General features: G+C 38.0%; 1 protein-coding gene across 1 annotated transcript; it reads left to right on the top strand.

The window, feature by feature from the left end:
• Positions 1-1,455: 1,455 nt before the first annotated feature.
• Positions 1,456-24,055, top strand: LOC136258067 (transmembrane protein 135-like). Its single transcript, XM_066051373.1, has 15 exons — positions 1,456-1,693; positions 2,752-2,882; positions 3,576-3,668; positions 15,309-15,408; positions 15,460-15,506; positions 15,559-15,594; positions 16,138-16,194; positions 16,250-16,307; positions 16,356-16,440; positions 16,802-16,881; positions 16,932-16,992; positions 17,885-17,961; positions 18,257-18,355; positions 18,422-18,489; positions 23,876-24,055. The coding sequence occupies exons 1-15, from the start codon at positions 1,538-1,540 to the stop codon at positions 23,985-23,987; spliced, it is 1,260 nt and encodes a 419-aa protein (XP_065907445.1). The 5' UTR covers positions 1,456-1,537; the 3' UTR covers positions 23,988-24,055.
• The last annotated feature ends 1,977 nt before the right edge of the window (positions 24,056-26,032 follow it).

Genomic DNA, 26,032 nt, shown 5'->3' with positions numbered 1-26,032 from the left:
TGAAGTCATTAATTCAACCTTCATACCTAATCCCAGAACTGAATCGTTGAATTCTTCCAGCGACAATTTTTTTTTTTTTTTTTAAATTTAATCAGGGAAAATAGCATCAGCCAAAAAGGCTGTTTTTCAGCTATGCCCTGAGAACACAAATACAATATGAGTAACTTACTACAGTACATACATACATACACAAAATAAATTTACAACATGCAATACAATTTCTTAAATTCTGACACAGTTTTAGCACCATAAAGTACTGGTGGTAATCTGTTCCAGATGGCTATGCCCCTGTAGGCCAATGACCATTTGCCAAAATTAGTTTGAACACCGGGAACATATAACCTGTGTACGTTTCTACTAGAGCGACCAGTGACATCTACAGCAAACGAAAAAACTCCATGTAAATAAGGACTTTTAAGGAGGAGAAATCCTGTTAACAATCTTAAAAACTTGAAGAGCGGTATGAAAAGTACGCCTTTCAGTTAGAGACAATCGCAAATTAAAGTTATCAGAAGATGGTAGTGATGATGTAAATTTAGAATGAAGTCTCTCTAAACGACGAGTACCAGCAGAATTTGATGGTGACCACACAGTATCACAGTAATCTAAAATGGGTAGAATATAAGCTTGATACAATAACTGCAGAACATTAGAAGAAGCCGGCTTGACTCGATTTACAGCAAAAAGCTTCCTTCTAACTCTACTAAGAACATAATCCACATGAGCTTGCCAAGTAAGATGTTGATCCAAATATACGCCCAGATATTTGGTAGAAGAAACTTGCCTACTATGGAAGTTGGAAATGGATCCACATCCAACAATGATACACCTGCATATTATGTCCAACCATTTACTAACAAATATCGGATGTACAGACCCTAAATGTCAAACAGTGTCAAGAATATAAACTCTTTTTCCTTCACTGTAAATTTATGGCACTTGGCTAATGTTTTGTAATTATGATTAATATCTGTGCGTTACAATCTTTTGTAGATTTCTGCACAGTACTTATATAATATATAATACTCATGCATACATAACTCACTTCTGTTATCCTGGCAGACCCCTTAGTAGCACGTCATCAGTGATCACAGGCCACTGGCTGCTGTCACCTCTCCCCAGAATCGAGGTTTGATAAAGCGTGTCAGTGTGCTTAATAATTATTGTTTTATAACAGCGTCTATAGCGCAGTGTTGTTACGTAATTTTATGTAGGGCATCAAACGATGTGAAAGTAACGAAACCCGTTCCTGTAAAACCCTCACGTGTAGTGGTCGCGTCATTCATTGTCTGCGGCGCACGTTTCTGCTTTACTGGCCGCACGACTCACGGTATGACACTACCGTGAGTCTTGATAATAATTCACTACCGTGAGTCTTGATAATAATCGATAGTCTCGTATGCCAGATCGCTTTTTCCACTAGTAGTAGCAGCACTAGGCACGGAGCTTTTTATTCGAGCAGGCGCTTATAATTCTAATCGATAAGCGCCGTGCCGAGAAACTGCAAGGCGTCCGAAGGCGTCATTATATCGGCGAGATGAGTTTGTCTCGAGCAGCACGCGATTGGAGGCACATAGATGATAAGTGTTGTGAAGTGATGCACCCATGGGACGAGTCCTGCTTTAGAACAACTGTGGGAATGTTTTACCGCATGGTACCGCGATGCTTCAGACTGTATCTCCCACTTTACACGGTGAGTGTGTAGCTATGGATGACACCAGGGGATGACCAATATCTTAATGAACACCCATACACATTGCCACATGCACCCACTCGTGAGACACTTTATTACCCCAGCCTGGCGGCGCCCGACCCTTTGCATACAGTAGGGGTCTGGTCACTCTAGCATTCAAAATTTGTAGCGTTTTACCGAAAACAGGTAACACCAATCAGATTGTGTTGTTGCTAATTAATAAATATGTGCCATTCTTGCTGCCATTATTGTGACATCATTGTTAATTACATTCCACCGTTACAACTCATGCTAGAGTGACCAGACCCTTCCTCTTTATGCGAAGGGGCAGGCACTGCAAAACTAACCTGTGGCTGTGTATGCCGGAGGACTTACTTCATTTATCTAAATAGTGATGGTTTCCTGGATTAAGTTATCAAGAAACCCTAGAAATACCTCACAAAGGAGCTCTGATCTAGCCTGTTTTAAAACTGTTAAAAACAATTCCTACACAAATGATGTCATAATTACCAGGTTGCCAATATTGCTGCATATATCTTCACTAGATGTCACAGTGCTATCCAACAAGGATCAATTAATAGAACATTTCCAGCTAATCAAAATGATGTCAAGGAGCCTACAGAAAACAGGCTTTCGTTGTTAACTTCAAGTACACCAGTAAAGCCATACAAGAAATCAAAAAGTGCACTGCTTTATTATGGACTTAAACATTTTTTTTTGTAATTCGGTCAATCTTCAAACTGGACACTTCAGGATAAAGAATTTAATTTTCAGCTGTGATGAAAGTAGGGAACAAATATAGTTTAGAGTCCCATTCTCTTTCAGCAAGCTTTGCTTAGCAAATGCACTGGAATTAATTTGAGCTGAACACAGTACAGTACAATTTTGATAATAGTTGCGACAATAAAATGTAGCAGTACATGAATACAACACTTCTCAATTCTTGCATGGTATTGTTTATACATTTCTTAAAAGCCATGTATGCAGGCATACATGTGTTATTAAAGAGTTTTCCATTCACACTTGATTTATTTAATAAGTGTACATATGTTTTGCAGATATCAGACTTGCTCATACATGGGTTCAGTTTGAAAATGTTAGTTACTCGTACGCTACCCAATGTGATCCGCTCCACTACATTCCTATCTGTACAGGGGACCTTGTTGCTCACTGTCTCATGTTTACTGAGGTCAGTAATATATACTACAGATGTGTATGTAGACTCTCTCTGTGTTTATGGTGGGTAAATACTCTGTCCACTGTTTATGATGTGTACCACTTTCATTTTTTTTGCACCATGCAGTTAAATTAGCCTCATCAAGATAGAGTTTAGATTTAGTGAATGACTATAACAGCTCAGGTATATTGCTACATGCATCTGTTTCCTTCAAATGTTTATGACATGAAATTGTTTAATACAATTAGCTAATCGTCTACGGCAATTTAAGAAATCATAATTAATCATTCAGTTCATTTAGCCATCTCAAACAAGTATCTAAATTATGTACGCTGTGGCTGAGAAACAAAAACAAAATATTGAGAGCTGCACATTCTTTGTATGTAGCTAGTCCACAATCATATAGGAAAAAACAAACAGAAAAGACAAACATGTAGCTATAAGGGTTAGTGTTAGTGGTAAATCTAGTATGGACAATTAATAAAAAGAAACTTAGCTACAAATGTAATTAATTTGATACCAATAGCATGGCTTTTCATTTTTCAAAACAGTATAGCTGCCACTAAACAAAAGTCATTGACAATGAGAAAGATTTTATTGCTTTCAATATTTGGTATTTGTTTTATTTCCATTTCACTCTGTAGCACAAATCCATTATCAATAAAGGAATTTCCTCTCACTCTACTAATTGTGTACTTTATGTAGGAGATTGCTTGGTCACTTCTACCTGTACACTCCTGTATTTCTTCCAATGTTGACTTCATCATTTATTGGAATTCTGATTGAGAGAAAGGAAAGGTATGTTAATTATTATTGTTAGTATCTTCCATGAGTGTTCCTACATACAATTATTTAAAAATTTTAATAGTTATACAGCTGTAGTGTTATACAGCTTGATTAGTTATACAGCTGTAGTGGTTAGATCACAGCACAGGTAGAATATCTTAGTTATTGACAGAGTCTGACGCGAAGCAGAGGACTTGGCGGAGGACAAGTGTCAATAACTAAGATGTTCTACAACCGCTTTGGTTTATATCCAAGTGAAAGGCTTGTGGTTGCTTTGATATAATTATATGGCTTTGTAGAAAGTTGCATACTGACACTACATTTTGATTGCCAACAGTACACTTTTGGTGTTAATTAATAGTGATGCACCGATATTACTTTTTCACTACCGATCCAATACCGAGTACATTTTTGGTGGAAATGGCCGATACCGATTCGATACCAATACTTTGCCACACTAAGGCATTGACTGAGGCATTGCTAACAAAATTTATATTATGTCATTACTGTGAAAACTTAAAAGATTGCACACAAATATTTAATAGATTAGCCTAAACAGTAGTGTACTTTAATCATAATCACAATCGCAATCGTGATAGTCATCAATCATGAAGTTAACAATTATTTATGGCTTCAATGAATATTATTTCATGGCTTACTGCTGTTTCCACTGTACTAATAATGCTAGTGGCTGGCTTCTTTAAAGAATTCATGGCTAATATCAGCTCTTGCTCAGCTCCATTTTGATGCACTACAGACTTCACCATCATGAATAGTAATTACGAGAGCAATTAAATCACGTCATACAAAGTATCGGTTGATATCGGACATTTATAGTTTTACCAATACCAGTCCGATACAGCCAAAATAGAGCCGATACTAGTAGTGCATCACTATTAATTAAGTTGAATTTGTTGTTTTTCAATAAATATCTATTTTGTCAAAAACAATAGTTTAGTACTAGAGTTGCAATGATACAGTGTGTAGATGTATCGATATATTGACTCTGGTATATCACGATACAGCGATATATTGCACAATACAAAGTGGAGTCTAAACAATGGTCTATCTCATTTTTTAAGGGAAATAAGTAAGCTAATTTTTCTTTGAGAAGCATTACATACTATTCAGTTTAACCACAATGTACAATAATTTGATTTTCAGCTATGTTAACAGACCACGATACGTCGATATATCACGATACGCGATATATCAATACAATTTGACTTTGTATCAATAATACAATGATATTGTCTTAATACGATACAATACGCGATATATCGATATATTGTTGCATCTCTATTTAGCACTTTATTGGACTCAGGGCTGCCCAGAGAAATTAAGGGGTCCAGGGCAAAGTATTAAAGTGGGAGCTGCCAGGGGCAAGGAGGGTTCCACTCTGAATCACAACTTCAGCCTAGCTGTAAGTCGAAGACCCAAAAAAAAAAGAAAAGAAAAAACAAAGGTCATTATGTGGTGCTGACAATGACAATAGCTGCCCCTCACCAACTATATCTCCTTATTTATCACTACATACATAGCTTGCTACACTGCTCCTCTGAAGAATATTGTGACTGCTCTATTAGAGTATATCAATCTTTTTAGCAGGTATTCAAGGGACCCTTGATGGGGCCCTCTGGTGCCCCTTTCTGGCTGGGGCCCAGGGCAAAATGCCCCCCCTGTGGGCGGCCCTGATTGGACTATATAATAGTTAGTACTGGACTGTGGTGGTTATTGCAGCTTATCTATATATATAAAGCTAAAAATCTAATTACTTACATTCCATTCGGGTCACTCATCTATCTCGCCAACCACTGGAAGTATCGAAGTGGTTTTTGTGTCTCATGAAGCGGTCATCATCTAATTTCACCAAGTTTATTAAAAGACGTTCTAGCTGCTGTCGTTTGCCGTCTTCAGCGTGTTGAATGCACGGGTGTAGAGCAAACTTGCTGGAAATTTTTTGTGCAAACCGTATGGTGAACCACAAGTAAACAACTAAACCATTCAACTTATGCATGCTTTTATAAACTCTTTACTCACCCCTCAATCACCAGTGCCATATGGCTCAGTGGTCGCAATCATGAGGTAAAGTGTTCAAATCCTGGTCAGTCTGAGTTTTTTTTTGTTTTTTTTTTGCTTTGACAACCTTTTGTTGCAGCTTTTTAATTTAATGGCTTTTAACACGTGATACCTCCACATGATATTCAATTCAAATCAGTGAATCAGTGCTGAAGTGTTAAGATGCCGAAACAAAAGCAACGCTCTTCTTCTTATTGCGTTTCCAAATTCAAAGAGAAGATCCAGATAGGTGACAACAGGAAACAGACCGAAAACACGAATTATATCAACTGGCCTCAACCAGTACTTCCTGCGAACCGACTGCAGAAGCACAGCAAGAAAACGAAGTTGACAAAAGGCGACAACGTGTCCATCTTGATCCTCAAAGAAGATCAGAAGAACAACCGAGGGACCACAGTCTGGCTAGACGAGAAGAACAACAGGACACAGCTGCAAGGCAACTGGCGTATGCTGATCCAGCAGTTAGGGAACAAGAATAACAGCAGGACACAGCTGCAAGGTGACTGGCGCAAGCTGATCCAGCAGTTTGGGAGCAAGAACAACAACAGGACACAGCTGCAAGGCACTGGCACATGCTTATCCACAATACAGAGCTCAGGAGCAACAGACGAACAACGTACATCGACAACAGGTAGAGTACCTAGCTTAATGGCCCTTAATTAGTAACCAGACAACTTCCACAACACTACTGATGTTGGTACACTTAGTTTAGAGTGTTCACATTGCAGAGCATTAAAGTTTCCGGGAGAAACTGAATCATTTTGCTGTTCTAAAGGTAATGTTCAATTGGAGCCATTCCCTCAACCGCAGCCATTCTTGCAGCACCTGTATGAAGGTATAGATAGTGATAGTAAACATTTTTTGGCAAACTTACGAAAGTATAATTCTGCATTCCAAATGACTAGCTTTGGATGTAATGAGCAATGCCTGGCTTCAACCCCTCCTTTAGAATACAGGATCAAGTGACCATCGTATTGGTGGTGTGGTTCCCTTAATGGGTGAGTCCCCAAAGTTTTGTCAAATTTATTTTATTGACAATCAGGAATCACAAGTGGCCACCAGGTGTCAAATAATTGGTGGTTTGAGGCCAGACATTGTCAGCAGTATCAATCACTTATTGCATAATGACATCCACTATGTGAAACTCTTTAAAGTAGCTAAGGAGTTATTTGACCAACAGGATGTGCTAACAAACATTAATGTTGTCATCAATGAAACAAAGAGACCTTCAGGTGAGCACCCCAGGAGGTACAATAATCCCCTTTGTGATGAGGTAGGTGTGTTGATGCCTAGTGAGAATGTAAACAACAGGGACATAGTGGTGCATTACAGGTATGGGGGCTTGCAGCGTATTTCAGAATTGCACAGGGGCTATGATCTATTGCAGTACCCACTAATTTTTTCTCATGGTACTGATGGATGGAACATCAACCTTAAACTATGTAACAGTAGAAAATTGACAGCTTTGGTATATTACCGCTACCACATTATGGTAAGGCAAAATGCATCTGTGTTGCTTAGGGCCAAACGGCTTTTCCAACAATTCTTGGTAGACGTTTACTGCAAAATTGAAACAAAACATTTGCAGTTTCTTAGGCGCGAGCAGAAAACATTATGTGCTGACTGCTGTCGGGATCTCCGAGATGCAGTCATTGATGGAGACGGGAACCCTAACAATGTAGGTCGTAGAATTATTCTCCCATCAACGTTCACGGGCGGGCCACGTTACATGCATGGACGTCAGCAAGATTCCATGACTTATGTTAGAAAGTATAGCCCGCCCGATTTATTTATTACCATGACATGCAATCCTAATTGGCCAGAAATTAAAGATAACCTATTGCCAGGTCAAAAGCCTGAAGATGGTCCAGATTTAGTAGCTCAAGTTTTTCACCTCAAACTTAAGAAAATGTTAGAGATGTTAAAGTCAAATATGATTTTTGGAAAACCACGGGCTTGACTTTATTCAATTAAATGGCAGAAATGTGGTCTGCCACATGCCCACTTCTTGGTGTGGTTATTTCCAGAACACAAAATCACACCAGATAAAATAGATGACATTGTCTGTGCTGAAATACCTGACCCAGTGCTTGACCCTCAACTACACCAGATTGTCACGTCAAACATGGTACATGGACCATGTGGTGGCTTCAATCCTGCATCTCCCTGCATGGAGCATGGCCAGTGCAGTAAGAAGTACCCAAAACTATTCATATCTGAGACCCAACTAGGTACTGACAGTTTCCCATTGTACAGAAGGAGAAGACCTGAAGATGGTGGACAGGTGAGTACCATCACCGTTAATGTGATGGGTAACTGGACTACCCAGGAGATTGATAACAGGTGGGTAGTACGTACCTTACAACAAGTATTTGTTACGTGCCTTAAACTGCCACTGCAGTGTAGAGCTGTGTATGTCCATCATCTCCATCAAGTATGTATTGAAGTATGTACACAAAGGTTGTGATCAGGCAACGTTTGCACTACGCTCAAACCAGGTGGACGAGATCTCTGAATACCAGAATGCTCGCTATATCAGCAGCAATGAAGCAGCATGGAGGATACTGGAGTTTCCTATCCATGAGAGATTTCCTCCTGTTCAACAACTAGCTGTGCACTTAGAGAATGGCCGGCGAGTTTATTTCACAGAGGACACTGCAAGGGAACAGGCTTCAAGGGACCCTCCGAAGACAACCTTGACAGAATTTTTTTGCTTTGTGTCGAGTTGACAACTTTGCCAAGACACTATTGTATGTTGATGTTCCAGAATACTTTACGTGGAACAACAACAAGTCTTGGCAAAGGAGGAAACAAGGAACTGAGGTGGCTGGCTATCCTGGTGTCAAGCAAGCCCAAGCCTTGGGCAAAGTTTACACTATCAGCCCACGTCAAGGAGAGTGTTTCTATCTCTGCCTGCTCTTACATAATGTTAAGGGCCCGCAATCATTTGCTGACCAGAGAACTGTTGATGGTGATCTGTGCAGTTCCTTCCATGAGACATGCCTCAAGTTGGGACTGCTTGAAGATGACAACCAATATCATCTGGCTATGGAAGAGGCAATAGTCATTAACTCACCATCAGGTGTTCGCACATTCTTTGCTGTGATACTGGCATGGTGTGAACCTTCCAGCCCGCTGGAGATCTATGACAACCACAAGGAAGCCTTGGTTGAAGATTTCCTACACCAACAACGTACCCTACACAGGGATGAGCACATGGAGGTAAATGATGATATATTTAACTTGGCACTAAATGACTTGCAGGAGAAAGTCATTTCCATGGGAGGTAGATAGCTGTTTGAGTATGGCCTACCTCAGTCACACACTGTGAACAATGATAGGTTTGCAAGGGAGTACTGTAGGGAAATAAGTTATAATCAAGGTGAACAGCAAGAACATAGTACTGCTTTGCTTACAGCAGACCAGTGTAATGTCTACGACTATTTTTGCTCCATGATTGATAGGAATGAGGGAGGTGTGTTATTCTTGAATGCTCCAGGTGGAACAGGTAAGACTTTCTTGATCAACCTTATTCTGGCAAAGATCAAGTCTGAAGGTAAGATAGCACTAGCCACTGCATCTAGCGGAATAGCTGCCACACTTTAGACTGGAGGTCGCACTTTACACAGCACCTTGAATATTCCGGTCTGTAGCATTAAGAGAGGAACCACACTTTGTAAAGTCATCCAGGAAACCAAAGCCATTGTTGTAGATGAGGCTCCAATGACTAACAGGCGTGCATTTGAAGCTGTAGACCGCACTCTCAGGGATTTGACTGGTAATGACTATCCAATGGGAGGAATCTGTACATTGTTGTGTGGCAACTTTAGGCAAATCCTCCCAGTAATTCCACGAGGCACTAGAGGTAACATAGTGGACGCCTGTGTGAAGAAGTCATACCTGTGGGACAATGTGGTTGTTAAACATCTACACACTAACATGAGAGTACACCTTTGTGGAGATCAAGCAGCTGGACAATTTGCTGACCAGCTGTTAGCCATAGGAGATGGTAAATTCCCTACTGTTGATGACGCTACTGATGTTGTCCGGCTACCTGAAACTATGGGCAAGTTTGTGTGTAACATTGATGAGTTGATGTCTACAGTTTATCCAGACTTGCTATCCAACTTTACAAACATCACATGGCTGTCAGAGCGTTGTATTTTGGCTCCTCTAAACAAAACCACTTGCACCATCAACACAACCCTGGTTGCACAATCAAATCAAAGCCAACTAGCATATAGTGTTTCACAAGCTACATTCTGGTAATAGAATGGATTACTCCATCTTGATGGGTTGCACTGAAAGGTGCAGCCTTCAAAAGTGCAAGTGGACTAGAGACTTCTTCTCCAGCTATTTCCTGTAAGCATTTTCCAAAAGCTTCTAGGATGATGTTTTGGGTGCTACTGGAGCTTCTAATCATCATTTGTACAGTGTTGCACTCATCTGTGCTTTGCAACATACCACATCTGGCACAGGTATTGAATTCATCGTCATCTCCATGTGGCAATTTGCTACGGCATTTCAGACATACTTTGTATATTTCCAATAATTGTACTCCAATTACTTTGGCTTCATCCATGACATATACATACTTTTCCTCTCTTACATCTACTGCATCTATGTCATCTATTTCACAGATTTTGCTGTTAGATGCAGTTAACTGTATTTCACCACGAAATTCCTTGACAAGGACCTTTTCGAATCTGTAGCATTAGGGTGATGAAGACATCATCCTCCCACATAACAATCCTAGCTGTACCAGTTTTGTCTGCAACTGTAGCAGTCTGTTGGTTTTTTCCCATTTGTTGTCTTCACAGTGTCATTAGCCTGAAGAATTTTTACTTCGCAATTGATCTTGGTGTAAGGTGTTACATCAGGAAGCTTACCTAAAGGCATAATGCTGATGTCATCATCTTCATACTTCTTCTCTGACTTCTTAACCTCTTGTGTTTTTATCAACCCACACCTGACAAATTATATAAGTTCAAATCCTAAAATACATTTTGAACATCTATACCTCATAATCTTTGTTGTATCAGCCTTTCTTTACTTTGCATCTTCCAAGGACAACTACACTGCCACTAGCTTCCAAAAGACGTTTTCGTGCAGTGGTATTGTAACCATACAACCGCACTTTTCTATTTTTGTCTCTTATTTCTCCATCAAAATATGATGAACCCTTCCCCTTCTTCATTGGAGAAATTTCACCTACCACACCACAAACATGTGATGTGTCTTCAGTAATATCTCCCAGCTCTTCTACTTTAAACTCCTTCTTTGCCATGTCAACTGTAAAAACTACAGTGTGGCAATGGCCCATGCCCTTTTATAGTGCTATTTACCTATGCTGGAGGTTGTTATTGTCTATATGAATAACAACCTCAGTAACTTCTCAAATTTATGCAATGTGCATCCCCCTTCAATACTTGAGTGCCCAAACAAATTCTTTTCCACTCAGGTATTTAATATATAGTCCATGCCTTTTGTACAGTGCTACTTGAGTTTGTGTACTATTATGTGACCATGACAACCACACAGAGTAACTCTTCAGATCATTATTAGGTGAAAGCATTCTTCTGATTCCTCTTTCTCTACACACACACACACAAAGATCACCTTCTCATGATGGTCAGCTTTTCATACAATTTTGCTTTGTTAACTACCTACATATACCTCTTATGATGTTAATTGTCTCTCTTATATTTGTTGTACACATCAAACTGACCATGGCTTTGCTTCTCATATGCAGTTACATATGCCTGATCAGGTCACTGTACTAATTATGATGTCATTCATTGAGCTACTTAAAACTCAGTTATTCATTTAGGTACATTATAATGTCCACAAGTAAACACCTAAGCCATTCAACTTACCCATACCTTTATAAGTACATCCTTAACCACAAGGGCTTCATACTTTTATAGTGGGTACAGCATGTGCTTCATAATCATTAGGTAGTGGGTTCCAGTCCCAGGCCAGTGTGATAGTTGTTGTTTTTTTGTTTGGCCACCTTTTGGTTACAACATTTTTTGTTTAATTCTTTTTCTTATTTTGGTGCAACTTTCATTTTGATGTTACCTTTTTTCCCTCCCTGCATTGTAGTGTAACATTTTATAACTTTCTTCCCTAGAAAGTATACTTTTGTAATTGGTAGCTTACAGGGGATAATGACAATAGATTTCCGTATAAGATCTACACTTAATAACATGTGATATGTTATACACAATACAGTACTGTATCTTGATCCTGCACGTAGGGCAGGTACCACTGCTAGTAGACAGACCTACCAAGTCACACGCATTAGGCATGTGACACATGCATTTTAGGCAAATCTCCAGCTCGCACACATGCTCACCTAAATATCCACATTTCCAGCTACCTGATAAGTCAAACCCACAATTGAATCTTGTAGCTTATAAATGGACACGTCATAGATTTGCAAGAGTGTAAACAACTCATACGAGTGCCTATTTACACAAGGTAAGCCATACAAATGGTGGTATGTTAACCACTTGGCACATCTTTTCCATAAAAAGCATAAAGTTGGTAGGCACGTGATCACACACTATGCAGTTTATTTGAACTTTGTCCTCCAGCGGTAGAACGGCGATAGAATGGCGTGTGATGATAGGTCAGATAGGATGTGAATTGTTCCCCAAAGTTGTTACAGTGGACGTGGAAGATAGTGTGGTAGTCAGATCATCTATATGGTGTGAAGTAACTAGCTACTAAACTAGAGTGTGAATCTCAGCACAGTTGAAAGCAAGGTTGTTCTGGTCACAAGCAGCCAAGATTATGCCATATATGTAGCCAACTACAGTGAATGAGAAGAGTATTATATTGAAGTGTCCTGCATACATTTGAAGGTTCCCTGATAAGTTAGTTTTCTGATTGGTGAAGTGGATCACAAGACTAAGGCAAATGAATATAATTAGCTACATCACACTACATAGCTAGCATAGCATAAACAACAATGTACGTAGTGACTAACTAACTAGTTTATAGGGATCCACGCTTGCACTTTAAAACTACTGTATGTATAGTTGCCCAAATACATTGGGAAATTTCAAGCCCTCATGAATGTGGGCTCACCACTGTGCGTTTTAGCAGTGAGGTATAGGCTTGATGGCCCAGAAGAGTTGGACCTCCAGCATTTTGATCCTCTCCACTTGGAAGCTCTGAGTAGACACTATAAACCTAATATATTATGTAAAAAATGAAGTAGGGATCCAAGTGATAAAAAGTAGTGAAACAAGATATGAATGATAGTATTACAGCATAGCGCAGTGGGAAAATCCCTACTTTGGCATATTATAGCCAAGGTAGGCAGGCAGGCTGACTATGAGTCTAAAATCCAAGTTTTAGCAAAAAAAATCTATATCCAGTCGCCTATTAGTGTTTCTTGTTTTTTAATGTAGTGTTTGATGTTAGATGGACTAATATTATTCCGAAAAGGTGATTTTCATCAAGTAAGATGTCTCTAGGATGATTTTTAAAGGTGGCATTTTAGGTGGCGCAGGGGATCCCTACTTTTGCAGCTTATAGATACTTAAACCTATTGTAATACTTACTTTCCAGACAGTATACTGATGGCCAATAGGCTAGAGCCAATTATTGTGCTTTGTGAAAAATCCATCCTAGTGTGCTCAAAATTATGCTTTCAAAATCACAGAACTGACTATTTTATTAGAGTAGATCAGCCTTTCTTGACTGCCGTATTAGAATATCTTGATCTTATTTCTGCGAAGTGCAAATAATCAGCCAAGAAACAATAATAGTAATAACGTGCAATAACATTTTATTGCAGTATTAAGGTGTAGGGTGTTCATGTTTTGATGGCACGAGCATTTCACATTTTATTTAAAATCTTGAATATTATGCTGGTATAATGCTTGATGTTTTTGTTAGTCTATTATGCTCGAGATTATGCCAGCATAATTGGTACAAGCCTAATTACCAACTTAAATTTCTAGCACGATGTACCCTCAACACTTGAGTCCCTCAGTAGCTAGTTGGCAAAACTTTCTTCTGAGTATAAACATTATTCTGTTGATAGTCAACAATCACTTAAGTAACTTCAGCTCTTGTACTCCAATATACTCAAGACATCAAGTGTGTACCACATGTCGTAAATACAAAACATTTACAATGTAGAAAAATGTACATCAACTATTCAATAGTTTGTGCTAACCTGACACATGTACAGCATGACAGCTCAGGTTTATTGCAGCTGGCGCCAGTTGCCAAGTCTTAGTAAGTATTAGTCCTCCACCATTTCCATTATGCACAATTGATCATGTGATGCAATACTTGATTCATCGTTGATGATTCGGCATTAGTGTGATGTAACCCTCGAAAGAAGCAGAGCCACACCAAGTAGCTACTGGAGAAATGGGGCTGTAAGTTTGGTGTGATTTTTTAATTTTAATCCGAATTCCCCATCCATATTGGATTAACGGAAAGTAAAAGTACGCACACCAACTAGGTGAATGAAAATTGGAAATGTTGAAAGTAGAAGCAGTGGAGTAGGCCAATGAGTGAGGGGGCTAGGCCAGCTGTAAGCTGAAGACCAAAAAAGGTAATTACCTGCTGATAGTAGCTGCCATCCACCAACTATATCTCCTTATTTATAACTACACAGTCATACTGCTTCTCTGAATACTGTGACTGCTCTATTAGAGTATCTCAATCTTTTCTTTCAAACATTGTCCCAAAAAAGTCCCCCCGTCTCCACTGCCTATGGTTGAAAGGGAAATAAGGATTGCTGAGAAACAAGAAGGGTAGGAATGTAAACCACAGACCACATTGACTCAACCAAAAGGATGCATAGATTGTCGAGGATTATATACATTACCTTTCTTGACCAAGTCAAAGGGATTTGTGGTTGACATTATTGTGGTTGTTTCAGTGATCCCTATTCCCCTTTTAAAATTTCCAGGGTATATGGAGAGAGTTTCCGGAAATGCTCTCTGAAATTTTAACTTGTAGGCTTTGCAGCAGGAATACCAAAGAACTGTGAAGCGTTGCACTGCACGCATATAAGATGCCTATAAGAACTCAAAGAAGAAAGTGTTTATAAAGATTGAGGATTGAGATATTCTAACAGAGCAGTAAATTGCATTTTATAATAGAGTAGTCAAAACTACTCTAATAGAACAGTCATAGTGATTCACTTCTTTCTTTTAAATAGTGTACTTGGAAATTAAAGGAACTTAGTATCAAAGTTTAGGTTTTCCAGTTCAATTTAAGAATCAGCTGCTCCCCAGCTGAAAGTGTTATGCCCAATAGGTACTGTACTGGGCCCTTTCTGCTCTTGTATTTATTCTTTTTTTGAGAACAGTTAGCATTCATGTCATACAGTAGTTACAGACAGTGTTGTAAATCAGTTCACTTAGTTAGATAAGAGGTGGTGAATGATAGGCATGCATGAGTACTGATAACAATTGGAAGACTTCACATTAACCTGCACTAATTTTTAATTAGAGTACTATACATCATTGATGTGATTATGTATAAACTTCTAATTTGTCTTTTGTATATCCCTAATGTACGTGTTCTTTTACATTGCAGGAGGTCCCCATTGGCAACATATGCATGCATGGAAGCCTTATATGGTCTTTATTATGCATTCAAGTCAAGAGGTATGGTCACTCCTCTGCCACACGGAGAGGTGAGGTGTACTGATGTGTGTAGTGTGTAGTGGACATATCACCTCCTATAGGTGTTGTTGTTTAGTTTTGCTATGTCACTACTGTGTCATTCAATGGAGTAAGTTGTGATCATTGTATAAGAACTATTAATGTGTATGATGTATATGCAGACACAATGGGAGAGACATTAGTGTATCAATATTAAGGTATGCTATACCTATATGTATGTAGTGTATAGTCTACTAGAGTATCCGTGTACACTGGTCCCTCCATTTTTTCCGAACTTATTTGGCCCTAGGTGTGTTTGGATAATGGAAAAGCTCAGATAAATGAAGCCCGTACATTTATACACAAAGCTCAGTTAAAATACTCTAATAGAACATACACTTTAGGCAAAATACTCTATAATAATAGAGCAGTCACTTCACAGTTCAGATAACAGTAAGTTCAGATAATTAATAACCGGATAATGGAGGGACCACTGTAGTGTAGTAGTTGTGTAGAAGTATGTGGAAGGAGTAGTGGAGTAATTTTTGAAAGATCAAGATACAACTCCTAACAGAGTAATCAACTCCTTTGTCAGTTCATGTAATAAAATAGTGACATACTGTCAACCATGAAGTTATTACAGCAATAAAGTCACGTCTTCATCTTAAAACTGTCAGTTATCCAACTATTTCAAAGATTGTTTATTTACTCTGATATATGCGTGCATATTACTGTATTTATTTACTAATATATATTTGCAGATTTTTATTAACTCCACATTTCCCTATAGTCAATGGGTCAATAGTAGAATCATTATGGTGAGTCATATACTACACTAATAAAACATTAATACCGTGTTCATTTTATACGTAGTCACACTACTAGTTTGAGACAGTACCCAAAGATCACATTTTTACTATCACTAGCAGAAGTGAGATATCATGTGTACTAAACTGTATAAACTCAATCCCACAATCAGACTGGTTGTTGGAGTTTCTTGTTGGGATATTGCGGCAAGTCACTTGGCAGTGCAATAACCGGCTTCCTGAAGAAGAGGAACTTTAGTAAGAGTTAATCTTGTGTCATGCACTTGATTACCTATCTTTCATAACCATACTGGGGATGATATTTCTGTACTGTGTGTTCTAACAAAAAGACAATTGTTTTGCATATCAATGATCTCTGTAGATTTACCGCTGTCTTTTTTTTGTTGTAGTAGAACATTATAAGGTTACAAATAATGCTATTATATTGCTTCAAAGTGTTATAATTTGTACATTGCCTTGAGAAAGCTGAGGTGATCAACCTATACAGTCAGTATAATTATACAAGACACAATTAATGTTAACAGACAAGGTGGTGAAATATTTAAGTGAAGTCTATTGCAGAAACAAGGTTAACTTATCATTAGCATTTTTGTTACAGGTAATTTACTCAGACCATGGTCACATTATAACAATGTCCAGCTAGGCCTGTTTCTAGGTGTTCTCACTATGATCTATAAGGTACATGATTGCGTGTGCTTATCAGTGATCACTTGTGTTTGTGTGTGTAGCTTGCACTGGCAATCTTTAGAAGACTTCTTCTCCCTTTAAGTAAAGCATCATATTTAGCAGGTATGTATGTATATGTACTGCAGTATGAGGGCCCATGGCTGTATCAAGATGTTATAGAATACACAGGGAACTTCGTTTATAAGGAGGAGCACATATGGGTAATGTGGCCTCAATGGCAATGTGGTCTTGCTGATGATACAAGAAAATGTGAAAGCAATGAAAACAGACAAAATCTCCTTAGTTATGCTTAAGCTATGAATTGAGGTTTCACTGTACCCTTTAAAAGGGGAGATTGTAAAGAAAAACAGAATAACGGAATAAACAAAACTTTATTCTAAATATCCCAGCCAAGAATGCAACAGTGATGAACTACTGTTACAGTGCTATTTTAAAAATAAAATAGGAATCCAAGCTATAAAATGTATTGAAACACTGATGATATTACAAAATAACCCTGCATTCACATGTCATAGCAATTATTTTGTTTAATGCCAAAAAATGGATTTTCCTTTGTGATACCATCATTCGTATATCTTGTTTCAATAATCCTTACTTCATTTTTAAAGTAATGCCATAATTTTTTTGTTATAACGTATATGTAGCTATGATATCCATGTGTGACTGCTCTATTAAAAATTTTTTGAACATGGCTGTTGTGTTATGGTGATTACTTTACTGAATCAATGGGTCTGCACGATATTTTCAAAGGGCATGGTCTTTTCATCCCTTCTTTTCATCATGCTATCTGTGAAAGAGGTGTGACCTATAATGATTTATCACAATAAGTGCTAGATCGGCATGTTGTGGTGCTCAATCATTATTGGTGCTGCTAGATCGTAAAGGGACATGATCAATCCTAACATGCAGTTACAAGTATGGTGGGTCCCTACTTTATTTTAAATTTTAAACACAGAAATTAGTTTTCTAGCTGTTTATGTTAGCCATACTGTAGGAGCTGTGGCTGGTATGTCCATGATGTTATGGAAAAGTCCTTCCACTGCACTATATACTGCTGTTAAGGCTATTGAGGTGAGTGTGACTGACCGACCAACCAACTGACTGACTGGACATGACTGTCTGACTTGACTTGACCTGGCTATATTTGACTGACCGACCAACTGACTGACTGAATGACTGACTGACAGACTGGGACTGACTGAATGATTGACTGACTGACTGACTGACTGAATGATTGACTGAATGATTGACTGACTGACTGACTGACTGACCGACTGACTGACTGACTGACTGACTGACTGACTGACTGACTGACTGACTGATTGTGGCCACATGCAACTGCTCAGTCAGTTTTCATTTATTAAAGATCGTTTACTGGAAGATGGCAGGAAATGGTTTGCTACCAATCATACATCATGCTGATGTTCCAATATATAGTCTGGCAACAGCAATTATAGTTCACTTGGTAAATATTCTGCATTGAATTGAAGTATATGTACATGTGTGTGTGCCTGTGCGGTATTTTGATTAGTCACTGTATGAGCCAGACCATATCACCAAGCATTACTGGACCTTTATAAGGAATATCACTGGTAATAGGTATGTCTGTGTGTGTAGTGCAAAGTGTTTGTGTGTATAGCTGGTGCATTGTGTGCGCATAAAAATGTTTCACAAACCAAAAGCAAGGAACTGTAAGGGTTGTGGTAGGGAGAAACAATTGATAATACATCTAAACTCGAAGGCTTAAAAAGTCAACCTTTAAATGCACATGTGTGGATATGGTGGCCTTTCCACTAAGCTGATGACAAAGCACTGTAAATTTCAAAGTCTTGTTCCTATTGCTCCATGACAAATGCTAATTTCCTCATGACGTAAAATGATACCCAAAGGTATACCCCAACACCATCAGTATTATTGTCACACCTTGAGTGTACTTATACAGTTTGTGCATAACTATATGGGTGCCTGATGTTTAATTGCTTATCTCAAGTGGTTCAGTAAATAAGCAATTGTTCCATTAGAATAATGCACTGACTTTTAATATGTGTTCTGTTAGAGCATATGTTAAATAACCTTAATTCACCATTTTTCATCTACAAGCATTATTAAAAATTAGGAATTTTTTAAGCTATAGTCAGGGTTGTAAGCCTTTCAAAAAGGCCTTTTTGTGCAGTTTTGGATAAAAGCATGAAACTTGGCAAAACGTTTGTGTATATATGACAAAGATTATTTTTTGATAGGGAGCCACCTCAATTTTGGCCTTCGGTGACCTTTACAGACAATTTAATGTCAGTTTTGTCTCTATTTCATGTTTGTATGATCCAAAATCCACACACTTGGTGTCGAATTGAAGTATTTGCCCTAAAGAATATGTTGGTTTTTACAGAAAGTCTATAGCTTATTCTGTTCTAAAGTTACAATGATTTTTGTGGTAAAATATACCACTATTGTCTCCCATCCACACAATTTTTGAAATATGTACAGAAAGAAGGTTATACTTTTTCAATACTTTCTATTTTTTATTAAGGCTTTACAGCACAAGTACTGAAGGTCTGTAGGACACCCAGTCCTAAAATTTGTTACATAAAACGTGTTTGAAAAGTGGAGAAAGGAGAAAAATGCATGACTGGCATGACCTAGGCAGCCTCGAACCTGCAGATATCCAATTAACACTTAAACGCTTACAGGAGTTTGCCAGGCATCCAGGATGTTTTCTCCTTGTCAATTGCAGGTACGTATATATATATCCATAGGAACTCTAGATAGTGACTTATTATCTCAAAGAACCCCATGTGGAACCAAATGGACATTAGTATATTTATCAAGGCTTTACAGCACAAGTGCTGAAAGTCTGTAGGGCACCTGGTCCAACACCCTGATCAAAGTTGTTACATAAAGCGTACTTATTCTGTATAATAATTTGACATGTTAAATAGGCATGTTACTTCAATTGACTGCCATGGGTTACATGCCCATGCAGGTCATTATTCTGAATGGCTGGTTTATGTACGAGGTACAATTTGTGCAAATTTTACAAATTCTTGATTCTCTAAATTTTAGCCACATGTTTTGTATGAATTCACACATTTCAACTAAGCTTTCTGGATTCTACTTTTATTGAATTGTCATAGTGAAGGCAATTATCTATCACCGAAGAATATTTGAAAACACCCTATACAATAGCAACTCAGTATATTGGTGCATATCATACTATACAAACATTGTTCCTATTATATTTATTAAAGCTATTACTGTGAAACCTCTCTAATTCAACACCTGTATCTATTCCAGAATATCTCTGTAATCTGACACCATTTTCTGCACCAATGAAATAAGACTTTGTCTGTTTGATATTGCTTGATAATCCAACATCCCCACACAGCTTTTTGAGCAACACAATGGGTGATGTAATTACGACTTTGATACCTCATATCAAAGGAATTCCAGAGGATACATTTGCCATGTATACCTCCTTACAGGAAGACATCTAAATGTACACCGGTGTACATTGAAATGTATCCCGGGAAAGTGGTTGCACTTCTAAAAGAGCAAGCCACTTTCATCAAAGCAAGCATGGCCTTGATGTGGATGAAGTAGTGGTATCACCCTCTGTTTGTTTTATACCAAAACCGATTGTAGGAATAAATTAATGCTCACGTGATGACTACCACAAACTAAAGTGTTGCTTCAAGAAGCACTGAAATGAAGACATTTCAGTATCCTTGCTGTTCTAAAGTTGAAAAATGTTACTTGAAGGTGAGAACTAGTCTTACAGTGCATTCACAAGCATTTCAGCACATTTTTGTGGACTACACGAGTTAATCACTCTATAACGAAGCTTACCCTTTTAGGTCTTTAGTATACATTGTGATTAGTCTTTACATAACATGAAAGCATCACAACACTTGTAAATTCCCCGAAATTTTCCCTACTCGACTTTTCTGTGTTATCTGTAGGACTCATCCGTTTATTATAGCGATCGTAACTACAACGTTATTTTCTGCCTAACCATAATCGAATCTTTCAGGCATGCGTATAAAACAAATCCAGTGGTTACAGTCGTATTGGCATCAAGGCTATCAGCCTGAACAGAAATGTTACATACTAGCTGTAACATGGGCATTCGTGATTTGCCTGATATGTATTCCTGAAGCCCTCGAGCTTTGGGCATACATATCAGGCAATTCACTCATGCCCATGTTACAACTATAAAATAACTGATATATAATAGGAAAATTCTACACAGACAACTAAACCAGGTGTATAATTAATAGTTATACCACGGCTGCGAGGGATTTTACTGATATACACCAAAAGCCCGAAGGCTGCGGGTGTATATATCAGCAAAATCCCAAGCAGCCATGGTATAAGGATATATATCACTCAGGGCACACTCACCTGATAGGTGAAAGAACTACAGAGCACTCACCCCATTTGTTTTACACACCAGCATCTGATGATCGATTGTGGTTTCAATTGCATGGGCAAATAGTTCTCACGACGTTACTCCTATGTTGCTATGTTTCAACACACGCCAGGAACTTTTGATTGTGGGATTGACTTTTGGGGTGTAAAGTTTTTAATACTAGATTAAACCTTTGCTATTGTGACATGTACAGTAAGTAAGGTAATACATTAAGTTAAGTACTTAAGACTATAAGCTACTCACGTAGTTGTCATAGTCTTCTTGTTTCGTAGTTGCTCAATGGCTGACATGCCCCTCACGCAGTAGGTAGAAATACGCATCCACTCATCGCCCAAGTGTTTGTTTTACAGATTTGTCTTAAAATATAGTTTAGTTACTGTCAAAACTTAGCAACTACACTGATTTTTAAACCAAAACCCATAATTAAATCCTCTGTGTCGCTCAATATAACGAGTCAAAGCGTATCATATCTTTGAACTGGTTGGGCATCAAAGCCATGAGCAAACTGTGTTCCCATGATATTTCCCGGGCAATATGCCAATTAAACCCTGAGCAGCGCCTTTAAACGCCTACGCTAAAGTGGTATATAATTGATTTATTGCTCATGCATACCATATATAGGTACTGGTCATGGTGCAGGATTTAAAGTCAAAACATTTGTCCAAAATTAAAGTAGTGTGACTTATTTATTATATTGTACATTTTAAAATGAATTGTCTGGAATGTGGTAACTTAGTAGTTTTCTCATTCCTATTTATTGTACAGTTTACTGTGTAGTCAATAGGGTTGCAATAAGATAGTAAAGGACCAGAATTGGCAGTTTATTTACAATAGCAGTATAAATACCACTAGTCAATAATATTCCATAGACATTAGCACCATTTTAGCCAAGTGTTCTATCTTATGTAGACAAGTATGCAGTGCATTTTACTGTATAATGTACGTTCTATGTCTTGAAGTTAACTTTTATAGAAATGTGGTCTCTTAACACAGGTGGTCACTATATGACAGGTTCCACCTTACAATTATAAATGATATCACATATCTAACTCAGCATCTAATACTTATGTTGGAAATACAAATCTGCACTATGTATAAGTACCATATTGCATGATGTGCGTGAGCGGGAGAAATTAGGGCTAGTTTTTACTCTTAAAAATGGCTATAACTTTGGAATAGTAAAAGCTATGGACTTTCTTTAAATGTTAGTGTACTCTTCAGAGCAACAGCATTAATTTGACACCAAATTTGTGAATTTTGAACCATTTAGATGAAAAACTGGCCATTTTAAAGCATTAAATTAGGTGTAAAGGTAACCAAAGGTCAAATCTGAGGTGGCTCCCTATCAAAAAATAACCTCTATGATACATACAAACTATGTGTTTCATGCTTTTATCCAAAAACGCACAAAAAAGGTCTTAGCACCCTAGCTACTAGTATGGATCATTATAACAAAAGTCCTTAAACAAGGGGATCTCCACCTGAAATGAGAATTTAATCTGTTCTTTACAGAACGTAAACACAGTTATTAGCAATAAACCAGCTGGTCTAAAGTAGGAATTAAATTTACACTTTAAATAGTAAAATCTTTTCACAAAGCAGAAATAGCACTCATTACTTTGACCAGTTCTATGCAGCATGTAAAGTCCAAGGGTTCTTTTTATCGTGGATACCTGTTTGGGGAGGCATACCACTGGGGAGTGGGGGAGTGCCTTACAGTCACATGTGTTTCTATATTTGTGTGTCAGTGGTATTACCTCCCTGGTGCACCATGGTAACCTGTTGTAGTTTGCTGATGGGATGGCTATAATTTATTCCAGACATTCTGTGAAGAAGTTGAGAAGCGACTAGCTCATGACTTACTGCGCATTTTGTAGAAAGATTTCCATTTCCTCAACTGAAATAAATAAAGCATTTTATCACTTGGAAAATGTGGTAGACATGATTTATTGCTCTCCTACCAGGGCTCCTAGTAGCAGTCATTTATAAGCATGCATGCACTTAACAAGTACAGTACATTTCACAGATAATATAATTTCTTCAAAAACTGTAAGCACCATATGCGCATTTGCCTAACAACCAGAGTCTATGGTATGTTGAATGTCCCAACACGATCAACTTTGAACAATATATCCAATTGATCCATCAAAGAGTATTGTAATTATCCCTACTACATAGCTTGTTCCTAATGTAATTATACTGTATCAAAGGAAAGAGTGGTACTTTATGTATGAGACATGACTAACTGCACCCCTAGCTGTATAAAGCAGTTAGTATAGATCTGCCCTATATTATGTTTTGCTACATAGAGAATGATAATGTATGAAACTTGTTAGTAGAAATTCCACCAAACAAATTTATTTCATACATATGGAAATATTAAAAATTTTGCATGAAAATAAATGACTGATTTCTGGAGGTTTTCTCTATAGAACTCCACCTGAGTATTATAGATGGCCCATGCAGGTAGATTGTTCTTCTTTTGTGCTAACTTCTGCATAGTTGCTTACAACTTAACCACCTACATGTTTACATAATTTTTTTTCAATAATTTTATAGGGTTGCAGAATTTAACTTTCAGAAGTTATACCCCATGGGGGTAGCACCCTCCAAGAGATACTCTCAACCGGACGCTGACCCAGATGATTACTCTCAAAAACACAGAACATGATAGTAATTGTGAATAAATTATGATATTTTTCTGAAGTTATTGAAATAAACTGTGCTGCATCAAAAGAATTTGAAGTTGCATCTACTGTTTTATACAAATACTTCACAAGCTTTTAGCAGCCTTCTTGCAGGTCCCTAGTGGGGTAGTGATTAATAAATGTGTTATTGGTAAGCTTAACCTGTTAAACCATTATTTACTATCTCATTAAGAACCCACGAAAAGTTGAAAGCCTGTGCAGCAGTGAGCCAGAGATTTTATGCTAAAAACTCAAAAAAAAAAAAAACATGCATATTGACTTTATCCCCAGGTGACTTGCAGTCTAGGCAGCGGCCTTCAATAGCCTGAGTAAAAAAAGTTGTGAAATTAAAGGTGGTAGCCAAGAAATGGCTGGAATGAGGTTACAGCCATTATTAAAATTTATTAGCATCAACATCATTAATTTTCATCCATTTCCTGGCTGCCACTTTTGATTTTACAACTTGAAGGCCGCACCCTTTAAGCTTGAACATTTTAGTCATATTCTGATCAGACTGTACTCTAATTAACACACAGTGTGTTTACTCGGTGTACACAGACACACTGTCACAGTCAATTAAAACTTCAGTCAGTTAGTCACATCTGTCATGCAGCTTTCAGTCATAGAGCTCCTAAGCACTTTCTTTGTGCACTTTTTGATAAAAGCATGAAACTTGGTACATAGTTTGTACATACCATAAAGGTCATTTTAGATCAGGAGCCACCTCAGATTTGACCTTTGTGTCCAATTTTATACTTAAAATTGACAGTTTTTCCTCTATTTCACTTATACATGACTCAAAATCCATGAACTTGGTGCCAAATTAATGCTTTTACTCTAACGAGCAAGTTGATACTTAAAGAAAGTCTATAGCTTTCTCTATTCAAAAGTTATAGAAATTTTCATAAATAATAAATGCCATTTTTTCTCCCACCCACGCATATACTTTTGATATGTAAAAGAAAGAAGGTTGCTTATTCAATTATCATACAGCTAATCACTTCAATTGGGCATGAGTATCAGGAGCAGACCCATGAACTATCAAAGGGTGCATATAAGGTAGTAGGAGTACGATATAGGAGGTGGGGAAGGGTTGGGATAACCCACTTGCACAGTATATAAATTATACACAGTAGAGACCAATTTTATTGGGTATATATAGGCTAAGGTTGTAACAGATTATAGAGGGCGGGGGAGATTGGAAACTCCAATCTAAAATATAGTTGGTACGCGTTCTGATCCATGACTACAGAAACGCAAGGTTTTGTCCTTCCTCTCAAAGACCCATAGTAGCCCAGATTCAACTGAAACTTGCACAGTGACTTGTTTAATACTATTCCTTGAGCATATGGTAGTATATTAGAACTTGAGCGGAAGTGAATAAAGAGCATTTCACTCGGATTTCACTTTTTATTGCACATTTTGTCCTCCTACTGGGCTTGTACTTGCACATTTTGCGATAAGATTTACACAAGTTAACTTTATGTACATTAGTTTTATGTTATAGGCTATATATCTTTGTAATAATACGAAGGTGACACTGGGTCTGTAGGCGTGGAAAGAACATGCGGTTTCCAATCCCCTTTCTCTACAATCTATGGTTGTAACAAGGAACCTACGGAAGTGTAAAGGAGATTGTGTGCATGGAATCCCTATTAGTGTTAGACTTGTACGTACACTTACAGGTCAAGATAGTTATGTCGCCGGATAGTTTGGAATACGTATATCAGGCCTGCCAACTCTCACGGGTTTACCGTGAGTCTCACGGTTTCACTACCCTGCTCAAGGGCAGCAGATCGAATCTCACGGTTTTTGAGGCCTGCTAACTCTCACGGTTTCACTAACCTTCGTTGGATAGAATCTCACGGTTTGTAGAGCGAATGTCACGGATTTCAAGTTTAAAAAGTCGAGACCTTTTTTTTTTGGTCTCAGCATAGCATCTACCAGTTTTTTTTTTTACTACACACTGCAATACTACAATAAAGGTACAGAAATCTCAAGATTTTTTTTACTTTCCAGGTTGGCAGGC

Source organism: Dysidea avara, chromosome 6 (assembly GCF_963678975.1).
Source record: "Dysidea avara chromosome 6, odDysAvar1.4, whole genome shotgun sequence".
NCBI classification, from domain to species: Eukaryota; Metazoa; Porifera; class Demospongiae; order Dictyoceratida; family Dysideidae; genus Dysidea; species Dysidea avara.
This window is presented reverse-complemented; position numbering and strand designations above follow the sequence as displayed.

Excerpts from the sequence above, each read along its gene's own strand:
- LOC136258067 (XM_066051373.1), top strand. The coding sequence starts at position 1,538 with ATGAGTTTGTCTCGAGCAGCACGCGATTGGAGGCACATAGATGATAAG. Across the intron at positions 16,195-16,249 it reads TCAATAGTAGAATCATTATG|TCACACTACTAGTTTGAGAC; the intron begins GTGAGTCATATA and ends TTTTATACGTAG. Across the intron at positions 16,993-17,884 it reads TAAAGCATCATATTTAGCAG|GAGCTGTGGCTGGTATGTCC; the intron begins GTATGTATGTAT and ends GCCATACTGTAG.